Here is a 16,150-nt window from a genome sequence, read left to right on the forward strand (position 1 = left end):
CTCTTCCACCTATCGCATCTCCAACACTCCTCCCCCAAATCCCTCCTCCCTACCTTTTATCTTAGCCTGCTGGACACACTTTCCTCATTCCTGAAGGGCTTATGCCCGAAACATCGAATCTCCTGTTCCTTGGATGCTGCCTGACCTGCTGCGCTTTTCCAGCAACACATTTTCAGCTCTGATCTCCAGCATCTGCAGACCTCACTTTCTCCTAATTTTTAGAAGGCAAATGGAGGAAGTGACAATGGTAATTTAGGATATTTTGACTGAAAGACACTCAAAGGACATATCCAGTGATGGGAAAAAATGTTTGCTAGACCCATGATTAATTCGGATAAATCATTCAAGCAAAACGAAGGAAGCCTTACTCTAACTGAAGCATGTCACATTTGAAACGTCGGGCATCAAATGTTCTGTTCATCAACATCTACATTCTGTACCTTCATGCGTAAATTTCTTTCCACATTCCCCAAAACAGATTAAAATAAAAGCATGAAAATACGATACGTAAAGTACCAATAGTGTCCTCAGCCATATACACATAAGGGAGGTATGCAAAATGCTGGAGGGTATGCATGAACATATATGGCAGCTCAAATTTACAAAATTGATTAATCGCTTTTGCTTGTGTACTCTGTTACAATGCATCGCATCGTGTGAGTTGAGTAACAGGATTTCAGCTCAGGAGGCAGGTTATTTAGTAAAACAAGTTAATACTCAATTTACACCCTCTAATTCGCCTTTACCATTGAAGTTAACTACCACCAAGGGAAGAGCTATTTGTCATAGAAGTGAATCTCTTGTGAACTATGATTTTATTTTACATATTTATAGAATAATCAATGATTATGGATGATAGTTCAGTTATGCTTAATACTCACAATGAGTTACAACTGAAGCTTTGTGATAAAGCTGATTAAGACTAAACTTTCATAAATTCCATTATAAAATTACTTTGATTGAAATGCAGGTCAGTCCTTATGGGGCAGGGCCATCAAGAAGACAGTCTGAACCAAATCAAGGTGCTCCTTCAAACCTACCTCTCTCATGAAGCTTTTGGCCAAGTGCCCTAACAGTACATGACTAATTGTCTAATTTTGCTTTTTTACAATCCCGTGAAGGGTTAATGCCATGAATATAATAAAACACATTGTAAATCTAAACTGCTGTTGATTACAATTCAATTCCAGTAGAAGTGGTGGAAATGTTCTCCATCAGTATAATTAGCTGAATTACTGGAACATTTTTCTTCTGCTTTTAAAAACATCTTAGAAAGGACAAATGTTTGTTCAAGTAAAGTTTATATTGAGTGAACATAACTTCCTTGTCACTCATGTTCATAATAAACTCTTCATCACTTAAGTCACCATTAAATCTTTTTCTAGCCTGCACTACTGTTGTGAAAATGGTCTTGGCATCTCAAATCTCTCCTCATTATTATTAAGGAAAGAAAGAGAGAAACTGCAATGAGACAACAACAGAAAAATGTAAAACAGAAACCACAGTCCCATATTTAATGAATATCACACAAGACCACACCAAGATTATTAAAGGGCTTGCACAGAATGCGTAATTTCTATCCAAATACCTTTCTTTGTGTCATGACTTTTGGTCATACAGTACTTCTCTGTCACTTTATTGCGGCAAATTCTTGTTACTTTGTTGTCCACTTAATTTTATTTTGTTAACTACCATAATGTCGTTTCAGGCTGTGGCTACTAGGTGACACTGCAGAACAAGTTTTTCAAGAACAACTGGTTATCGCATCTCTGTCACCTGCATATAAAGACCTATACTGTATAAATCTACTTGTTTGTTTAAAATCAAATTATTTCATGTCTAATTTAAAATATGTGCATAACTCTTACCCATGAATCTTACTGACAGAGTATGCCATTTTTGGCAATGCCTTTAAGTTGAAATTCCACAAAACTGACTGAGATGAAATTACAGAAATATTTAGATAAAAAAAGAGAGATTTGGATTTATACAATTTGCCTCTCATGATCTTAGGATGTTCCAACCTATTATAATTGACATCATTTCAAAAGTACTTACAAGAGAAATGTTGTAACGCAGGTAAATGAACAGAGGTACTATAGTGTCAGTACTAAACCAGAACCCCAAAAGGATGAGAGTTCAAATTAACCACAGTAAATTAGAAAATTAAATTCAATAAATCTGGTAATTAATCAGCTGGAATTAGAAAATAAACACCACTTCTTACTGCTATTTACAGAATAATGGACACGGTACCCTGGAATTATGATAAACCCTAGAATGCCACTTACTGAAACAAGATTATTTCTAGTCTCCGTAAGTAAATGATCTTGTGGGCAATAAATACCCAGTGTTGTAAAACAGATTCATAATGATCATGTGTGTAAATAAAAGGGTTGGGGCATTAAGAGTGAAACTACGAAAAAATATTTCCTCACTTACAGTGTAAGGCCAGTACTTAATCTGGATTAGCCTTACTCCTTTTACAGGTTGTTGCAATAACGGGTTAACACATTATAAGTTTCCATCATGTTTTGAAGATTACACTCACTCTGCCAGGGTAACTTTGCAGGAATTTGATTTTTTCATAGAGTTTGATATTGTCAGCACGCAGATTGTCCAACTCGTTCTGAAGTGCATGCAACGTTTGCTGCATCATACGGTTATCCTGGAACACAAAATGACAGGTTCAGTGAGGATACCATAGTAAACCACAAATCAAGCTCAGCACAACACTGGAAATCCTTGCAACTGTACGTGTATTATCAGACCCAGAGAGGGGAAGATATAAAGGAGGTACTGTCTACATCAGTGGGCAATATACAGGTCTAATCAAACTTGAAGCAGATCAGGACAGATTTCATTAACATCTTCATTAAGAAATTAACTGTCCAAAGTCTATACTGATGTTTTCAGATTGGCTTCCTCATCAACAAAGCACTAGAGGTTTGAGATGGACTCCGGTCCAAAGGGAAGGCCCTAGCTCAATGCACATTAAAATGCATTTTTGAGTTAGCTTACATATTTCTGTAATGAAAAGATACAATGTTTCCTTCAAAGAAAAGGCTGACATTCATATAGTATGTTTCAGGACTTCAGTGTGAACTAAACTGTTTCACAACCAATGAAGTACTTTTGAAGTTGTAATGTAGGGAAAACTTGGCCAAATTGCACACAGCAGGATCAGACAAACAGCACTGAGATTAATTACTAGATCACCTGTTTTTGATAATTTTGCTTCAGGAATAAACATTGGCAAGGACAAGGGGAGATACCCTTTGCTCTCCAAATAATTCAGAAGGATTTCTTTATATGTCCACTTTCAAAGACTAAGGAATCTCAGTTTAATGCTCTACTTGAAAGAGGGCACTCTGACAGTAGAGCAACCCTCAGCACTCCTGTAAAGTTGTTAACTTGGATCATGTACTCAGGTCTTTGGAATGGAATTTAAATCAAAGACTGTTTGGCTCAGAGGTGAGATCCTAAAAGGAACTGGAATGTTGTTTTTACTGTGTCTCTGTTTTTGTTAAATGATTCTCTTGTCTACTTGCCCTTGTGATACAATCCACCAAACAGTGCCAAATAGAGGTTTGGTAAAACTGTTTCCCAAAGTATTAAGAAGGATGCATACAGCAGATTAATTATTGCCTTTGAAATCCGAATGACATTGTGGAAGCTTTACAGAGGATGCAGAGGAGATTTACCAGGATGCTGCCTGTACTGGAGGGCATGTTTGATGAAGAAAGGTTAAGATAGCTTTTCTCATTGGAGCGAGGAAGGTGACTTAATAGAAGTGTACAAGTTGAAGGCAGGTATAGATGGAGTAGATAGCCAGAGGTTTTTTTCCACAGGGTGGAAATGGCTATCATGAGGGGCACCATTTTAAGGAGGAAGGTTTAAGGGACATGTCAGAGGTTGGTTCGTTGCACAGAGAGTGGTGGGTGTGTGGAATGCACGGTCAGGGTCAGGAGCGGTAATAGAGTCAAGACATTACGGACTTCTAAGTGACTCTTGGATAGGCACATGGATGACAGTAAAGCGACAGGTATGTAGGTTAGAGTTGAGATTGTGGTGGTGGAAAAGCACAGCAGGTCAGGCAGCATCCATGGAGCAGGGGAATTGATGTTTCGGGCAAGAGCCCTTCATCAGAAATGAGCCTTGTGAACCATGGGGATGGAGAGATAAATGTGAGGGAGGTGGGGCTGGGGGGGAGGCAGCTGAGAGTGCGACAGGTAAATGGAGGTAGGGGCAATGGTGATGGGTCAGAGAGGAGGGTGGAGCGGATAGAGGTGGGAAGGAAGATGAACAGTTTGGACAGGTCATGAGGGCGGTGCTGAGTTGGAAGGTTGGAACTGGGATAAGGTAGGGTAAGGGGAAAATGAGGAAACTGGTGAAATCCACATTGATGCCATGTAGTTGGAGGGTCACAAGGTGGAAGATGAGGCATTCTTCCTCCAGGCGTCAAGTGGTAAAGGTGTGGTGATGGAGGAGGCATCTCCTAGATGGGGTGGGGAGGGGGAGTTGAAGTGTTCGGCCATGGGGCAGTGGGGTTGGTTGGTGTGGGAATTCGGCCACCCCATCCCAGAAGTTCCGAGTATCTGGCAGGCTTAAAAGTAGATAGGGCCGGATGAAATGTATCTCAGTTTGAATGAGAGAAGGGAGGAACTAAAAGTGAAACTTGCAAAGATTTTCAAATCCTCTCTGGCCACAGGAGAGGTGTCAGAGGATTGGAGGCCAGCTAATGTGGTACCTTTATTCAAAAAGTGAACAAGGGATAAATCAGGAAACTATAGGCCAGTCAGTTTAACCTTTGTGGTGGTGAAACTATTGGAAGCAATTCTGAGGAACAGAATTAAGCTGCATTTGGAGACACGAGCATTGATTGAGAACAGTCTGCATGGCTTGTTCAGAGGTGGTCATGTCTGACCAACTTGATTGATTTTTTTGAAGAAGTGACCAAGTGAGCAGACGAGAATAATGCTTTTGATAGGTAGTTCTTCTATAATGCGTTGGTTGCATCCTTGCGCATTCCAGTGTTCTAGAAAAATCGTGCTTTAGACACAGCACTTAAAGTGTTGGTGATGTAATCCTGTCACAGCCAATGCACATTTTAAAGGTTTGTGCTTTAGGAACAATGCCCCTAATTTGTCAAACACGATATAGTGAATTCATGCTAACGAAATGTGCATTATAGGAGAATGATCTGTAACTCACTTAACCAGAATGAGGGAGTCTACCTTGTGCACCATGAGAGGCAATGCTGAAAAGATTAAAGCTAGCTGGAACAAATCTGCGTGCCATCTAATTGATGAAGATGACTACACCTTCGATCAAATCTTCAATTTGGATGAGACCGGTTTATACTGGAAGCGATTGCTAGTAAGAATCTACATTTCTAAGAATGAAGCACATACTCCAGGCGTTAAGGTGGCAAAGGATCGTATGACTGTGCTGCTGGGTACCAGGGAGAAATTCTTCAGCAGGAAGGGCTGGGTGCCAATGCCTGTGGGGACTTCAAGCTTAAGCCTGTGATGGTGTGCCACTCTGCCAATCTGTCAGCCTTGACAGTTTACCTTAAGTCTACTCTAGACATCCATTTCTGGTCAAGCAAAAAAAGTGGAACGATGAGGCAAATTTTTTTTTGACCTTACTATTGATGTTTTGGAAGATGTTTTTAGATGATATTGCAGGCAAAAAAAATTGGATTCCAAGGCTCTCCTCATTCTGGATATTGCGCCAAGCCATTCTGCCGTCATTGGTGAGCTTTCTGAAAACATCAAAGTGCTTTTTCTGCCTCCAAACACAACCTATCTCATTCAACCCATGGAAAAGGGTGCAATATCAGCTTTTAAAACTTATTGCTTAAGATGCACTTTCAAGAGGTTGGTTGCAGCTACTGATGGGGATAATAAGGACAGTGTTCTTCAATTTTGGAATAGCTTTAACATCAGGAATACCATCGACATTATTGTGGGGGCCTTGGGTGATGTCAGTAAGGACTGCCTGCATGCAATTTGGCGGCAGATATTCCCAGGTTATTTTTCAAGATTTTAAAGAATGCAAACCATCACAGAAACTCCCAAAAACCAAACAACATTGTGTTGCCCTTGAAAAGTAGGTTGGCTTTGAAGAAGTGGAAAGTGAGGATATTGAAGAGCTGCCCGAGTCCCATTGTGATGATCGCTCTACAGCTGATCCACAACAGGTTTATAAATGACCTGGATGAGGGCGTAGAAGGGTGGGCTAGTAAATTTGCGGATAACACTAAGGTCGGTGAAGTTGTAGATAGTGACGAAGGATGTAGTAGATTGCAGAGAGACATAGATAAGCTGCAGAGCTGGGCTGATAGGTAGCAAATGGAGTTTAATGTGGACAAGTGTGAGGTGATACACTTTGGACGGAGTAATCGGAATGCAAAGTACTGGGCTAATGGTAGGATTCTTGGGAGTGCAGATGAGCAGGGAGATCTTGGTGTCCATGTACACAGATCCCTGAAAGTTGCCACCCAGATTGACACGGCATACAGTGTTTTGGCCTTTATTAATAGAGGGATTGAGTTCCAGAACCAGGAGGTTATGTTGCAGCTATACAAAGCTCTGGTACAGCCACATTTGGAGTATTGTGAACAGTTCTGGTCACCGCTTTATAAGAAGGATGTGGAAGCTTTGGAAAGGGTGCAGAGGAGATTTACTAGGATGTTGCCTGGTATGGAAGGAATGTCTTGCGAGGAAAGGCTGAGGGTCTTGAGGCTGTTCTCGTTAGAGAGAAGAAGGTTGAGAGGTGACTTAATAGAGACATACAAAATAATCAGAGGGTTAGATAGGGTGGACAGGGAGAGCCTTTTTCCATGTACGGGAACAGCAAAAACAAGGGGACACAACTTTAAAGTGAGGGGAGATAGGTATAAGACAGATGTCAGAGGTAGTTTCTTTACTCAGAGAGTAGTAAGGGTATGGAATGCTTTGCCTGCAACGGTAGTAGATTCACCAAGTTTAAGTGCATTTAAGTCGTCATTGGACAGGCATATGGACGTACATGGAATAGTGTAGGTGGGATGGGCTTCAGATTAGTATGACAGGGTGGCGCAACATCGAGGGCCGAAGGGCCTGTACTGCACTGTAATGTTCTATGTTCTATGTAGGTTGACGCTGAAGAGAAAGTGGAGGCTGGAGATGAAAATGATGAAGTCCAGGATGAATCACCACGAGAGCTTTCTACTTTTCTTTTGTCTTCCGTTCTCAGGGAAGTTGAGAGGCAGTTGCAGCTTTTAGAGGAGAATGCTAACATTCTTGCCACTGTGCCCCTCCATTGTTGCAAAAAAAAATAATTTAGGAGTAGATTGTGAGATATGCAGTACAAGAAAAAATTAGAAAAACAAATGATATGTATAAGAGTAATGCAGTCCTGCAGGAATTATACATGGCTTATACAGGAATTATATAAGAATGTTCTTATTTTACAGGGAATACAATGAACATTGATTAGTTTAATTTTTAAGATGGAATGAATGGTGTTGCACCTCTCACATGCTCTAACGGCACCTGACATTGGTGCATGCGCAGAACGGTGCACAGACATCGGTGCTGACATTGGTGCATGCGCAGAACAGTGCAGAGATGTCGGTGCTGACATTGGTGCATGCGCAGAATGAAACGTGCAAAATGACTGCTGCTGGAATCACACTATTGTAAATAGGTGCTTGCATTCTTGAAAATATCGTTCCCTAATTCTTCAACAACATTACAGCTAAGTCACACTGTCAAAACACGCTTGATATGAGAACTACTTGTATATATGCTGGAGACATGGGGATGGGTGGGGGTAAAGGTGTAAATGATAGGCGGATACAGAGCCCGGATAGAAGGACAATTTGGCAAACAAGGGGACTGATAATGACAAACCAAGGAGAAAGAAGAGCTCCTAATGGGTAGCATTATTGTATTGATAATGGGGGAATTGGGTGATGGTAACGCCATTGAATGCCAAGAGCAATGGTTAGAATGTATCTTGTTGGAAGTAGTAATTGCCTGGCATCTGTATTACTTGCCACTTGTCACCTCAAATTTGGATATTGTCAGGATCTTTCTGCATTTGACACAGAGTACTTCACTATCTGAGAAAACTGTGCTGTCATCAGAGAAAATTCCCGGTTTTGATCTTATGAAGATGGTTGGGCCTAATACAATACCCTGAGGAACTCCTGTAGAGATGTCCTGGATGACCTCCAACAGCCATAACCACCTTCGTACGTGTCAGGTAAAACTCCAAGCAATGCAGTGTTCATCCCATCCGATCCCCTAATTTTTCTTGATGCCAGACTTGGTCAAATGTGGCCTTAATGTCAAGGGCTGTCAATCTCACCTCAACTTTGGAATTCAGCTCTCTTATCCATGTTTGAACCAAGGCTAAAAGGAAGGGGGGGGGGGGGGGGGAACGGTGGCTCAGTGGTTAGCACGGCTGCCTCACAGCACCAGGATCCTAGGTTCGATTCCAACTCAGGCAACTGTCTTTGTGGAGTTTGCACATTCTCCCAGTGTCTGCATGGGTTTCCTCTGGGTAGTATGGTTTCCTCCCACAGTCCAAAGATATGCAGGTCAGGTGAACTGGCCATGCTAAATTGCCCATTAGTCAGAGGGAAATGGGTCTTGGTGGGTTACTCTTCGGAGGGTTGGTGTGGACTGGTTGGGCTGAAGAGCCTGTTTCCACACTGTAGGGAATCTAATCTAATCTAAAATGAGGTCAGGAGCTGTGTGGCCACAGTGGAACCTAAACTGGATGTTACTGAGTAGGTTACTGCTGAGCAGGTGCTGCTGGATAGTACTGCTGATGACACAAGCCAATGCAAATAGCCTGCTTTAGCTGACCATGTGCTCTGCATAGCTTCTTTACAACCAAGACCCTACTCCTCCAGAAAGACAAACATAAAACCACGTGGAGGCATCCAGTTTGAGCACTGCTGTCATTAAGGATTGGTTGGACAAAAATGAAGTAACTTCATTGACATGCATGAAGATTTAAAGGTGTTTGCCAGTACCTGCGAGGAGGATGCCTGAGTTCGGAAATCTCAAACAAGGGGCCACTGTCTCAGGATAAAGGGTAGATCATTTAGCATGAAGACATGGAGAAATTTCTTAACTCAAAGGGTTGTGAATCTTTGAAATCCCCTGCATCATTAATCTGCAGATGTGTATTCATGGAATATATTTAAATCAAGGTTTGAGTTTTTTTGGATACATGTGAGTCGGGGACGTGGGGGTGCAGCTGATCAAATCTGATATCATTGAATGGTGAAGCAGGCTCGAAGCTTCAAGCAGTCTGCTCTAATCTCCATTTCTTATATTACTATGTACTGCTCTGCAGAAATTGAATCCAATCAACACTTGAGTGTCACACTTGGAGGTTTCTGGTTCAGCAGCTTCCGGACAAATTAAAATGATGGAAATCTGCAAATTAAACCAAAATTGCATGGAAGATCTGGACTTTTAAAAGGCCAATTTATTAGCATTGTACCAATCTTGTGCTCATTTTCACCGTTTAGTCAAGGATTATTTTCACTTGGTCAGAGAAGGTTGAGATGAGACTTAGTTAAAAATTTTAAAATTATGAATGGATGTAGGTTAAGATTGTCACCAAATGTGTGGGAAAAATATTTTAGGAAAAATATTGTTCTGTAGATGAAATTGTGCTATAAAATCAGGAATATTTTCCCCAGGAAGAAGTTGGGACAGAAATTATTTTAACTTTTATGACAAAATTACTGTAAAGTAAGGGTCTGTGGGTTTTGTATTTGGCTGTTGTATCAAAGAACTGGCATGAGCATGATGGATCAAATGGCCTTTTTCAAGCCTGTCACTTCTATGATCCAATATTCCTCACAGGTGGAAAAACATGGATTTTTTTTCAGAAATTCTAAACAGTATGAAGTGATGTAGCATACGTACAGATTCCAACTCTTGATTTCTGGCTCGAAATCTTTCTCGCTGACTTGAGATGATGGAAAGCAGAGAGTCCATCTGTCCCTGGGGAAGTTCGGAGGTTGGAAAAGGGCCAGAACCTTCAACACAGAAACACAGTTAGTGAGCATATTTGTATACATTTGTTAAAAGGAATCCCTTTGCATTATATTAAAGCACCAATTTCTTCAGCACAGGTTAGAGATTCCAACCACGGTCAATGTATTCTGAAAGACATTCTGCTTACAATCCATCCCAGCCCACAAGTCCATTGGTCACTGATATTTATCCTTGTGGGTAACTGGAAAACTAAGTGTGTCTTCATTACAGACTGAATGACTCCAAACCGACAGTCAACCTGCCAAGTCTTTCTTGCTTTTGATATTATTATATCAAATAAAAATGTTCAAAGAAAACACACACACAATTATATTTAATACCTCTAAGATTTTTTTCTCCAGGGCTGTTTACAATTAAGACAGCAGGAGAGTCTGGAGGGTTACTAACTCTACCACAGCTACACAAAATAGAAGAAACCTCTTCAAGGTAGCTCAAACTACCAACAAATGCAGTTTCAAAGCTGGGAGGGAGGAAGGGACAGAATGGTAAGAGAGGCATCACCATTCAATGTGTAGCTCCATTAATGGCTTCTCTTACCCTCCACATTCATCTCATTATCTCTAGTCTACCCGAGACTTCTTTCCATTTACAAGAAGCTACCTCATTAAACTCTCTCTTACATCCCTGCCTCTCTCTTTGATTAACTTATATCCATTCAATGTCATATTCCTTCAACTCTTCCCAACTGCTTGTCAGATATTTTTCTCTGTGAAATACAATGTAATTAAAAATGTTGCATAAATGCAAATTATTATTAATCTCGCAACTAATAAAATTTGAAAAAATACAGTTAAGGATTTGTAAAAAGAAACAACAGTATATCAGATTCAATATTTATATCAATTGATCACAAATACTTCAATGTCTTACATTCACCTTGTTTTAACAGTCAAAATCTATCATTAGCTTTCTGAAAACATCTGCTTCAGATACTAGGTATTTTGTTTGTTATTTTCAATTCTTACCAAAGAGGGCTGTAGCTTCTTTGATGGGTTCTGGAATCTTTTCCATGTTGCTCAGATCTGCTCCCTGAGATCAATGAGAAACCAGAATTTTCAGTCAGTTCAGCAATAAGACGCTGGTTAGACTACAGCTATACACCCCTGGGCACTATTAAAGTTTAACAGCTTGGATTTAGGGAAATATTCAATGGAGCAACACTAAATTAATGAATGCTCATAAACAGGCTTTCCCACATTGGAACATGCAAGCTAGGGGAAAGGACAAGAGTTGCGATTTATTTTAGAGCAAAAAAAGATAGTTAAGTAGACTGTAAGAGAGATTCAAGGAGAAAATTCTTAAGTTTAAGACCCTGATGCTGTATACAAGACTGCCAATGTTGGAGTCATTGAAACTGGATGTGAAGACAACCTAATTATTTTTCTGAGTATTTGATTGTGGATTGAAGTGGGGAAAGGACTGATTTAAAAAATAAAGATTTTTTTGTTGAATGACTGCTGCACTTTTTAAAAGCAAGTTACTGACTTTCGGGGAGGTGATGACTAACGGTATAATTGAAAGAGCATTCATCCTGAGACCTAGGTGGGGGACCGAGAATTGAATCCTGAATTTTGCTATGGTAGATGTACAATGAGAATTCAATACAAGTCTGTAATTAAGAATCTAACAATGACCGTGAAACCGTTGTCAATTGTTGGAAAAACCCGCCTGGTTCACCAATGTTTAATCTGCCATCTTCACCTGGTCTGACCGACATGTGATTCCAGACCGCAACAATGTGGTTGACTTTTAACTGTCCTCTGGGCAAATAGGGGTGGACAATAAATACTCTTGCCAGCAATGCCCACATTTAGAATGAATTAAAACAAAACAAAAGTGTAAGTGCTATTTATACAGCTGTTGGTTCAAATAGTGGGAAAAGCCTAGTTACAAATGAGCTGGGGGAGCCAGGTGGAGCTATATATGAGATCCAGCCACCAACAAATAGCTGACTAGCCTTAGAGTAATGGCCAGTTATATCCTTGACATTGGCTTACTGCTGGCCAAAAACTGTGCTTGGCTCCCACATGGCTGAACAGCTTGGTGGAAAGAATGTTCAGTCAGAAACAGCAGACGGCAAGCAGCTGTTTTGCTCTGCAGTAGAAACAACACAAGTCTGAAGATAGCAAATTTATTTCCTCGCAACAGTTGCTGTAAGCTATGACTTTTACATAATAAGTCAGAGATTTTTTTAATAAGTGTGAACCAGTCACTCAGTGTCTCCTGCAAATATCAAGAAGCAACATTCTAACCAGCAGGGTCACCTCGCAAATCCTGTGGATCATGAGTGATTGAGCTGCATTACCAGATTTTCCCTCCACTCGTAACACCCATGTTTTGTTTTGTATGTGTGTGTGTGTGTGTGTGTGTGTGTGTGTCTAGAGGGAACATTTTATAAGTGGGTTACAGCTTTAACGAGTAAAGTTATTGTGAGATGGTTCACATTTTTTATTCATTCATGTGCTGTGGACATTTCTGGCTAGACCAGCATCTATTATCCATCCCTAATTGCCCACAAGGCAGTCAAGAGTCAGTATACTGTTGACAGTCTGGAGTCACATTTAGGCCAGACCAGATGAGATGATAGTTTCCTCTGAAAGGACAGTCATGAACCAGATGGATTTTTCAGATAGTCCACAATGGTTTCATAGCTATTGCTTAACTCTGAATTCCAGCATCTGCCATGGCAGAATTCAAACACAGCCCCACAGAATATTATCTGGGACTCTGGTCTAGCAATAATGTATTTATTTATAAATATGCTGTTTTGGTTTCCAGTGCAATACCCCAGTGAGATTTAACTCTAGACATGTACAACAGGCCAGAATTAGAGAAGTTCAGGTTTCCCAAGGGGCTCTGGGGTTGGAAGAGATCACAGCAATAAGGAGCGGTTGAGTTCGTTAAAGGATTTCAAAAGTACAATTTTAACATTGAGAGTTTGCTTATCTGGGAGCTACTGTAGGTCGGCAATGATAGGTCTAAAGGCAACAATGGCATGGATGAGGGCTTCAGCAACAGATGAATTGATGGAAAAGCTCAATAAGCGATGTTTTGAAGGTTAAATGTAGAGTAGATCAGGTTGAGGTTCCCTACAGTATGGAAACATGCCCTTCGGCCCAACTAGTCCACACCGACCCTCCGAAGAGTAACCCACCCATTCCCATTCCCCATATTTACCCATGACTAATGCACCTAACTCTATGGGCAACCTAGCATGACTAATTCATCTAACCTGCACATCGTTGGACTGTGGGAGGAAACCCACGCAGACACGGGGAGAATGTGCAAACTCCACACAGACAGTCGCTAGAGGCTGGAATCGAACCTGGGTCCCTGGTGCTGTGAGGCAGCAGTGCTAACCACTGAGCCACTGTGCCGCCCATTATGTAGTGTGAGCAATGCTGAGCAATGTATGGTCAGAGCCCATCTCAGAGTCACAAATGATACTGAGATTGTAAATAGCCTCAGACAGTAGCCATTGAGTGGGGAGGAAGTGGCTGTACGGAGTGGAGATTTTGCCAGGCACTGAAGACAACGGATTTGGTGTTTCCAATACTTGTCCTCATCTAGTACTGGACATTGGACATGTAGAATGATAACTTAGCAATACTAGCGGTGGTGAGGAAAACCTTGTTGTCACCAGCAAATATGTGGGATTCTATCACACTCCTCACTTGTGGCCTTTGGAGTTTAAGGAGACAGGAGGTGAATTACAAACTGTAGATTACTCAGCCTCTGACTTGCTATTTTTGATTACAGTATTCACATGGCTGGCCCAGTTAAGTTTGTGGATGATGATGGTCTCCAGAATGCTGCAAAGTTCATTGATGGTAATGCTGTTGAATGTCAAAGGGAGATGGTTATGTGGGAGATGGTCACTGACCGCACTTCTGGGACCACGGTATCATCAATACATCACCCATACCCATGGAAATCTGTGTACCTCAGTATCAGGGCGTTGCAGGGAGGACATTGCTTGGATAGTGCTGAGATCTTGTTCTAGCTTTATGATCAGCTCCTTCTGTCCTGTTGTGGTTTTCACAGCCTCAGTGAACTGCATCTGTAACTCAGCACAGCGAGCTGCAGTAACACAGCAGCAATACAAATAATTAACATGAGTCATAATCTGAAACACGCATTAAAAGATTCTCAACATCTGAGTCAGCATTTAAAGAGAAAAGTAAGGTTATTTCATGGTGTGAATTGATTAGCATATGGAAAGACTCAGGGTGGAAAGAAAACATTAAGAGGGCAACACAAGCACAAGAAATTACAACTGATAAGGAAATAAAGAACAGTTTGAAAAGGAAATCGCATTAGAATAACAGGTTGCTGGCAACAGGAACACATGTTGGCATGTGGATAAAGTAGCTAAGTTAAAGGAGTTATTTAGTTCAAGATGTGTGATAAAAAGAGTAGGAAGTGCAAAGGCAGAATGAGGGATGAAACATCCATATCAATAACTGGATACTTGAAAAGGCCAGATGTGAATCATAAAGGTGTGCTTTGAGTACTGTTGGACAAGAAAAACCATGCCAAAAGCCAGTACAATGTGAAATGCAGTGAATTCACTAAAAGAAGGAACTGCAGAAGACTCTGCAGAGTAACTGCAGACCAGTTAGTCCAACGGCAGTTTTAAGAATATTACATTTCTATCTTTCTTCAGTTCTGTTACAAGGTCACTGGACTGAAATATTAACACTGTTTATCACCACAGATGCTGCCTGACATGATGAGCTTTTCCAACAGTTTTATTTTTATTTCAGCCATTTTTAATATTGTGTTTAAGTATTAGGAACAATTCTTTGAATCAAACAGATTGGATGACTTGGTCAGATTTAAGTAAACTGGAAAGAACAATCACAGAAATACAAATGGTGGTCATACCAGAAAATGGAGTATTTTAATAAAGTGATAGAAGGTGAAGTTGAGTGGAATTATTGAGAAGATGCCAAACTAAATACCAGATTACTGATCATGCTACTGGCTTCAATGTGCTGAGATGGTCTGACGGGGTCTATCTAAATGAGAAGTATTCTACGTTAGGTGGTAATGAAGAGTATGATCTTGCAAGGGATAGTGTTAATACTAATATTCATCAACATTATCATTTCAAATTTTGCAGATAGCAAAATAGGAGAAATATCTGATCAAGTGAACTGTTGCGAATTTGGGCATGTTATTGGAAAATAGAGTTTAATGTTTAACAGTTAAGAGATTAGAAAATTATTTGAAATTACTGACACATATCATGAATAGGATATTATATCAAACAACAGTGAAATTAATGGAATATTGGATTAAACTAGATGAGGATGGAGGACAGATGGGAAGTACTAGAAAGCCTACATGAAAAGTGGTGGAAGCTGATTTTGTAATTACTTTAGGATGAGTAATTTCTATGATTATGGCAAAAAAAAAATTGATTGTGTCTGACTAAACATGAGTGCTTTTTCAACGAAGTACAACAGATGCATTGCCTCCTTTTATTCCATAACCTTCTATGTCTCCATGATAAGAATGCTCATCAGACCAATTTTGTTATGGCTTTGAAATTCACAGAAAGAATGAAATTAAGTTGGAACAAGGATGAATAAGGATTACATCAAAAGGGCTATAGAATGAAACATATTCAAAGATTCAGGAGAAAATTATTAGAAAGAAAATTTAAGGGACAATAATAACATTTGAGGAAGCAAATCAGTCAAGGCTTTTCTACATTACTTTGCTAGCAGATTGAATGCCTAGTGGAACAATTTTGAAGATTAAATTTTTTTAGATATATGATCTTGAGGAAAAGCACATTACTAGGATAGCAGAAAGAATGCATAGATGGACTTACAATTCCTTCCACCCTGAGATTTCTACACTGATTTTCCATTGCTCTGAGATGCTGACTGACCACCTGTACATTTCTGTTCTCTTTTCAATAACAGGAACCGTTAGTGTATCATCTTTATGATTAGATTAATGAACTGGAAACTGTATCTCTTTTATTTCAGTAAGGAGATTAACTACGATGCAAAGTGTGACCACCTCTGAAAATCAAACTAGTGTAGCATTTATACACCATTGTA

General features: G+C 40.2%; 1 protein-coding gene across 1 annotated transcript in view; it reads right to left on the reverse strand.

The window, feature by feature from the left end:
- LOC132830572 (protein CASP-like) overlaps window positions 1–16,150 on the reverse strand; it is a 596,312-nt gene that overhangs the window by 15,176 nt on the left and 564,986 nt on the right. Inside the window, exons 15-18 of the mRNA XM_060848388.1 lie at window positions 14,017–14,153; window positions 11,039–11,102; window positions 9,942–10,054; window positions 2,552–2,668 (exon numbers count right to left, since the gene is read on the reverse strand). Of these exons, the coding sequence (XP_060704371.1) occupies window positions 2,552–2,668; window positions 9,942–10,054; window positions 11,039–11,102; window positions 14,017–14,153 (431 nt within the window). The remainder of the gene's footprint in view (window positions 1–2,551; window positions 2,669–9,941; window positions 10,055–11,038; window positions 11,103–14,016; window positions 14,154–16,150) is intronic.

This window comes from Hemiscyllium ocellatum, chromosome 31, assembly GCF_020745735.1.
Source record: "Hemiscyllium ocellatum isolate sHemOce1 chromosome 31, sHemOce1.pat.X.cur, whole genome shotgun sequence".
Taxonomy (NCBI): domain Eukaryota; kingdom Metazoa; phylum Chordata; class Chondrichthyes; order Orectolobiformes; family Hemiscylliidae; genus Hemiscyllium; species Hemiscyllium ocellatum.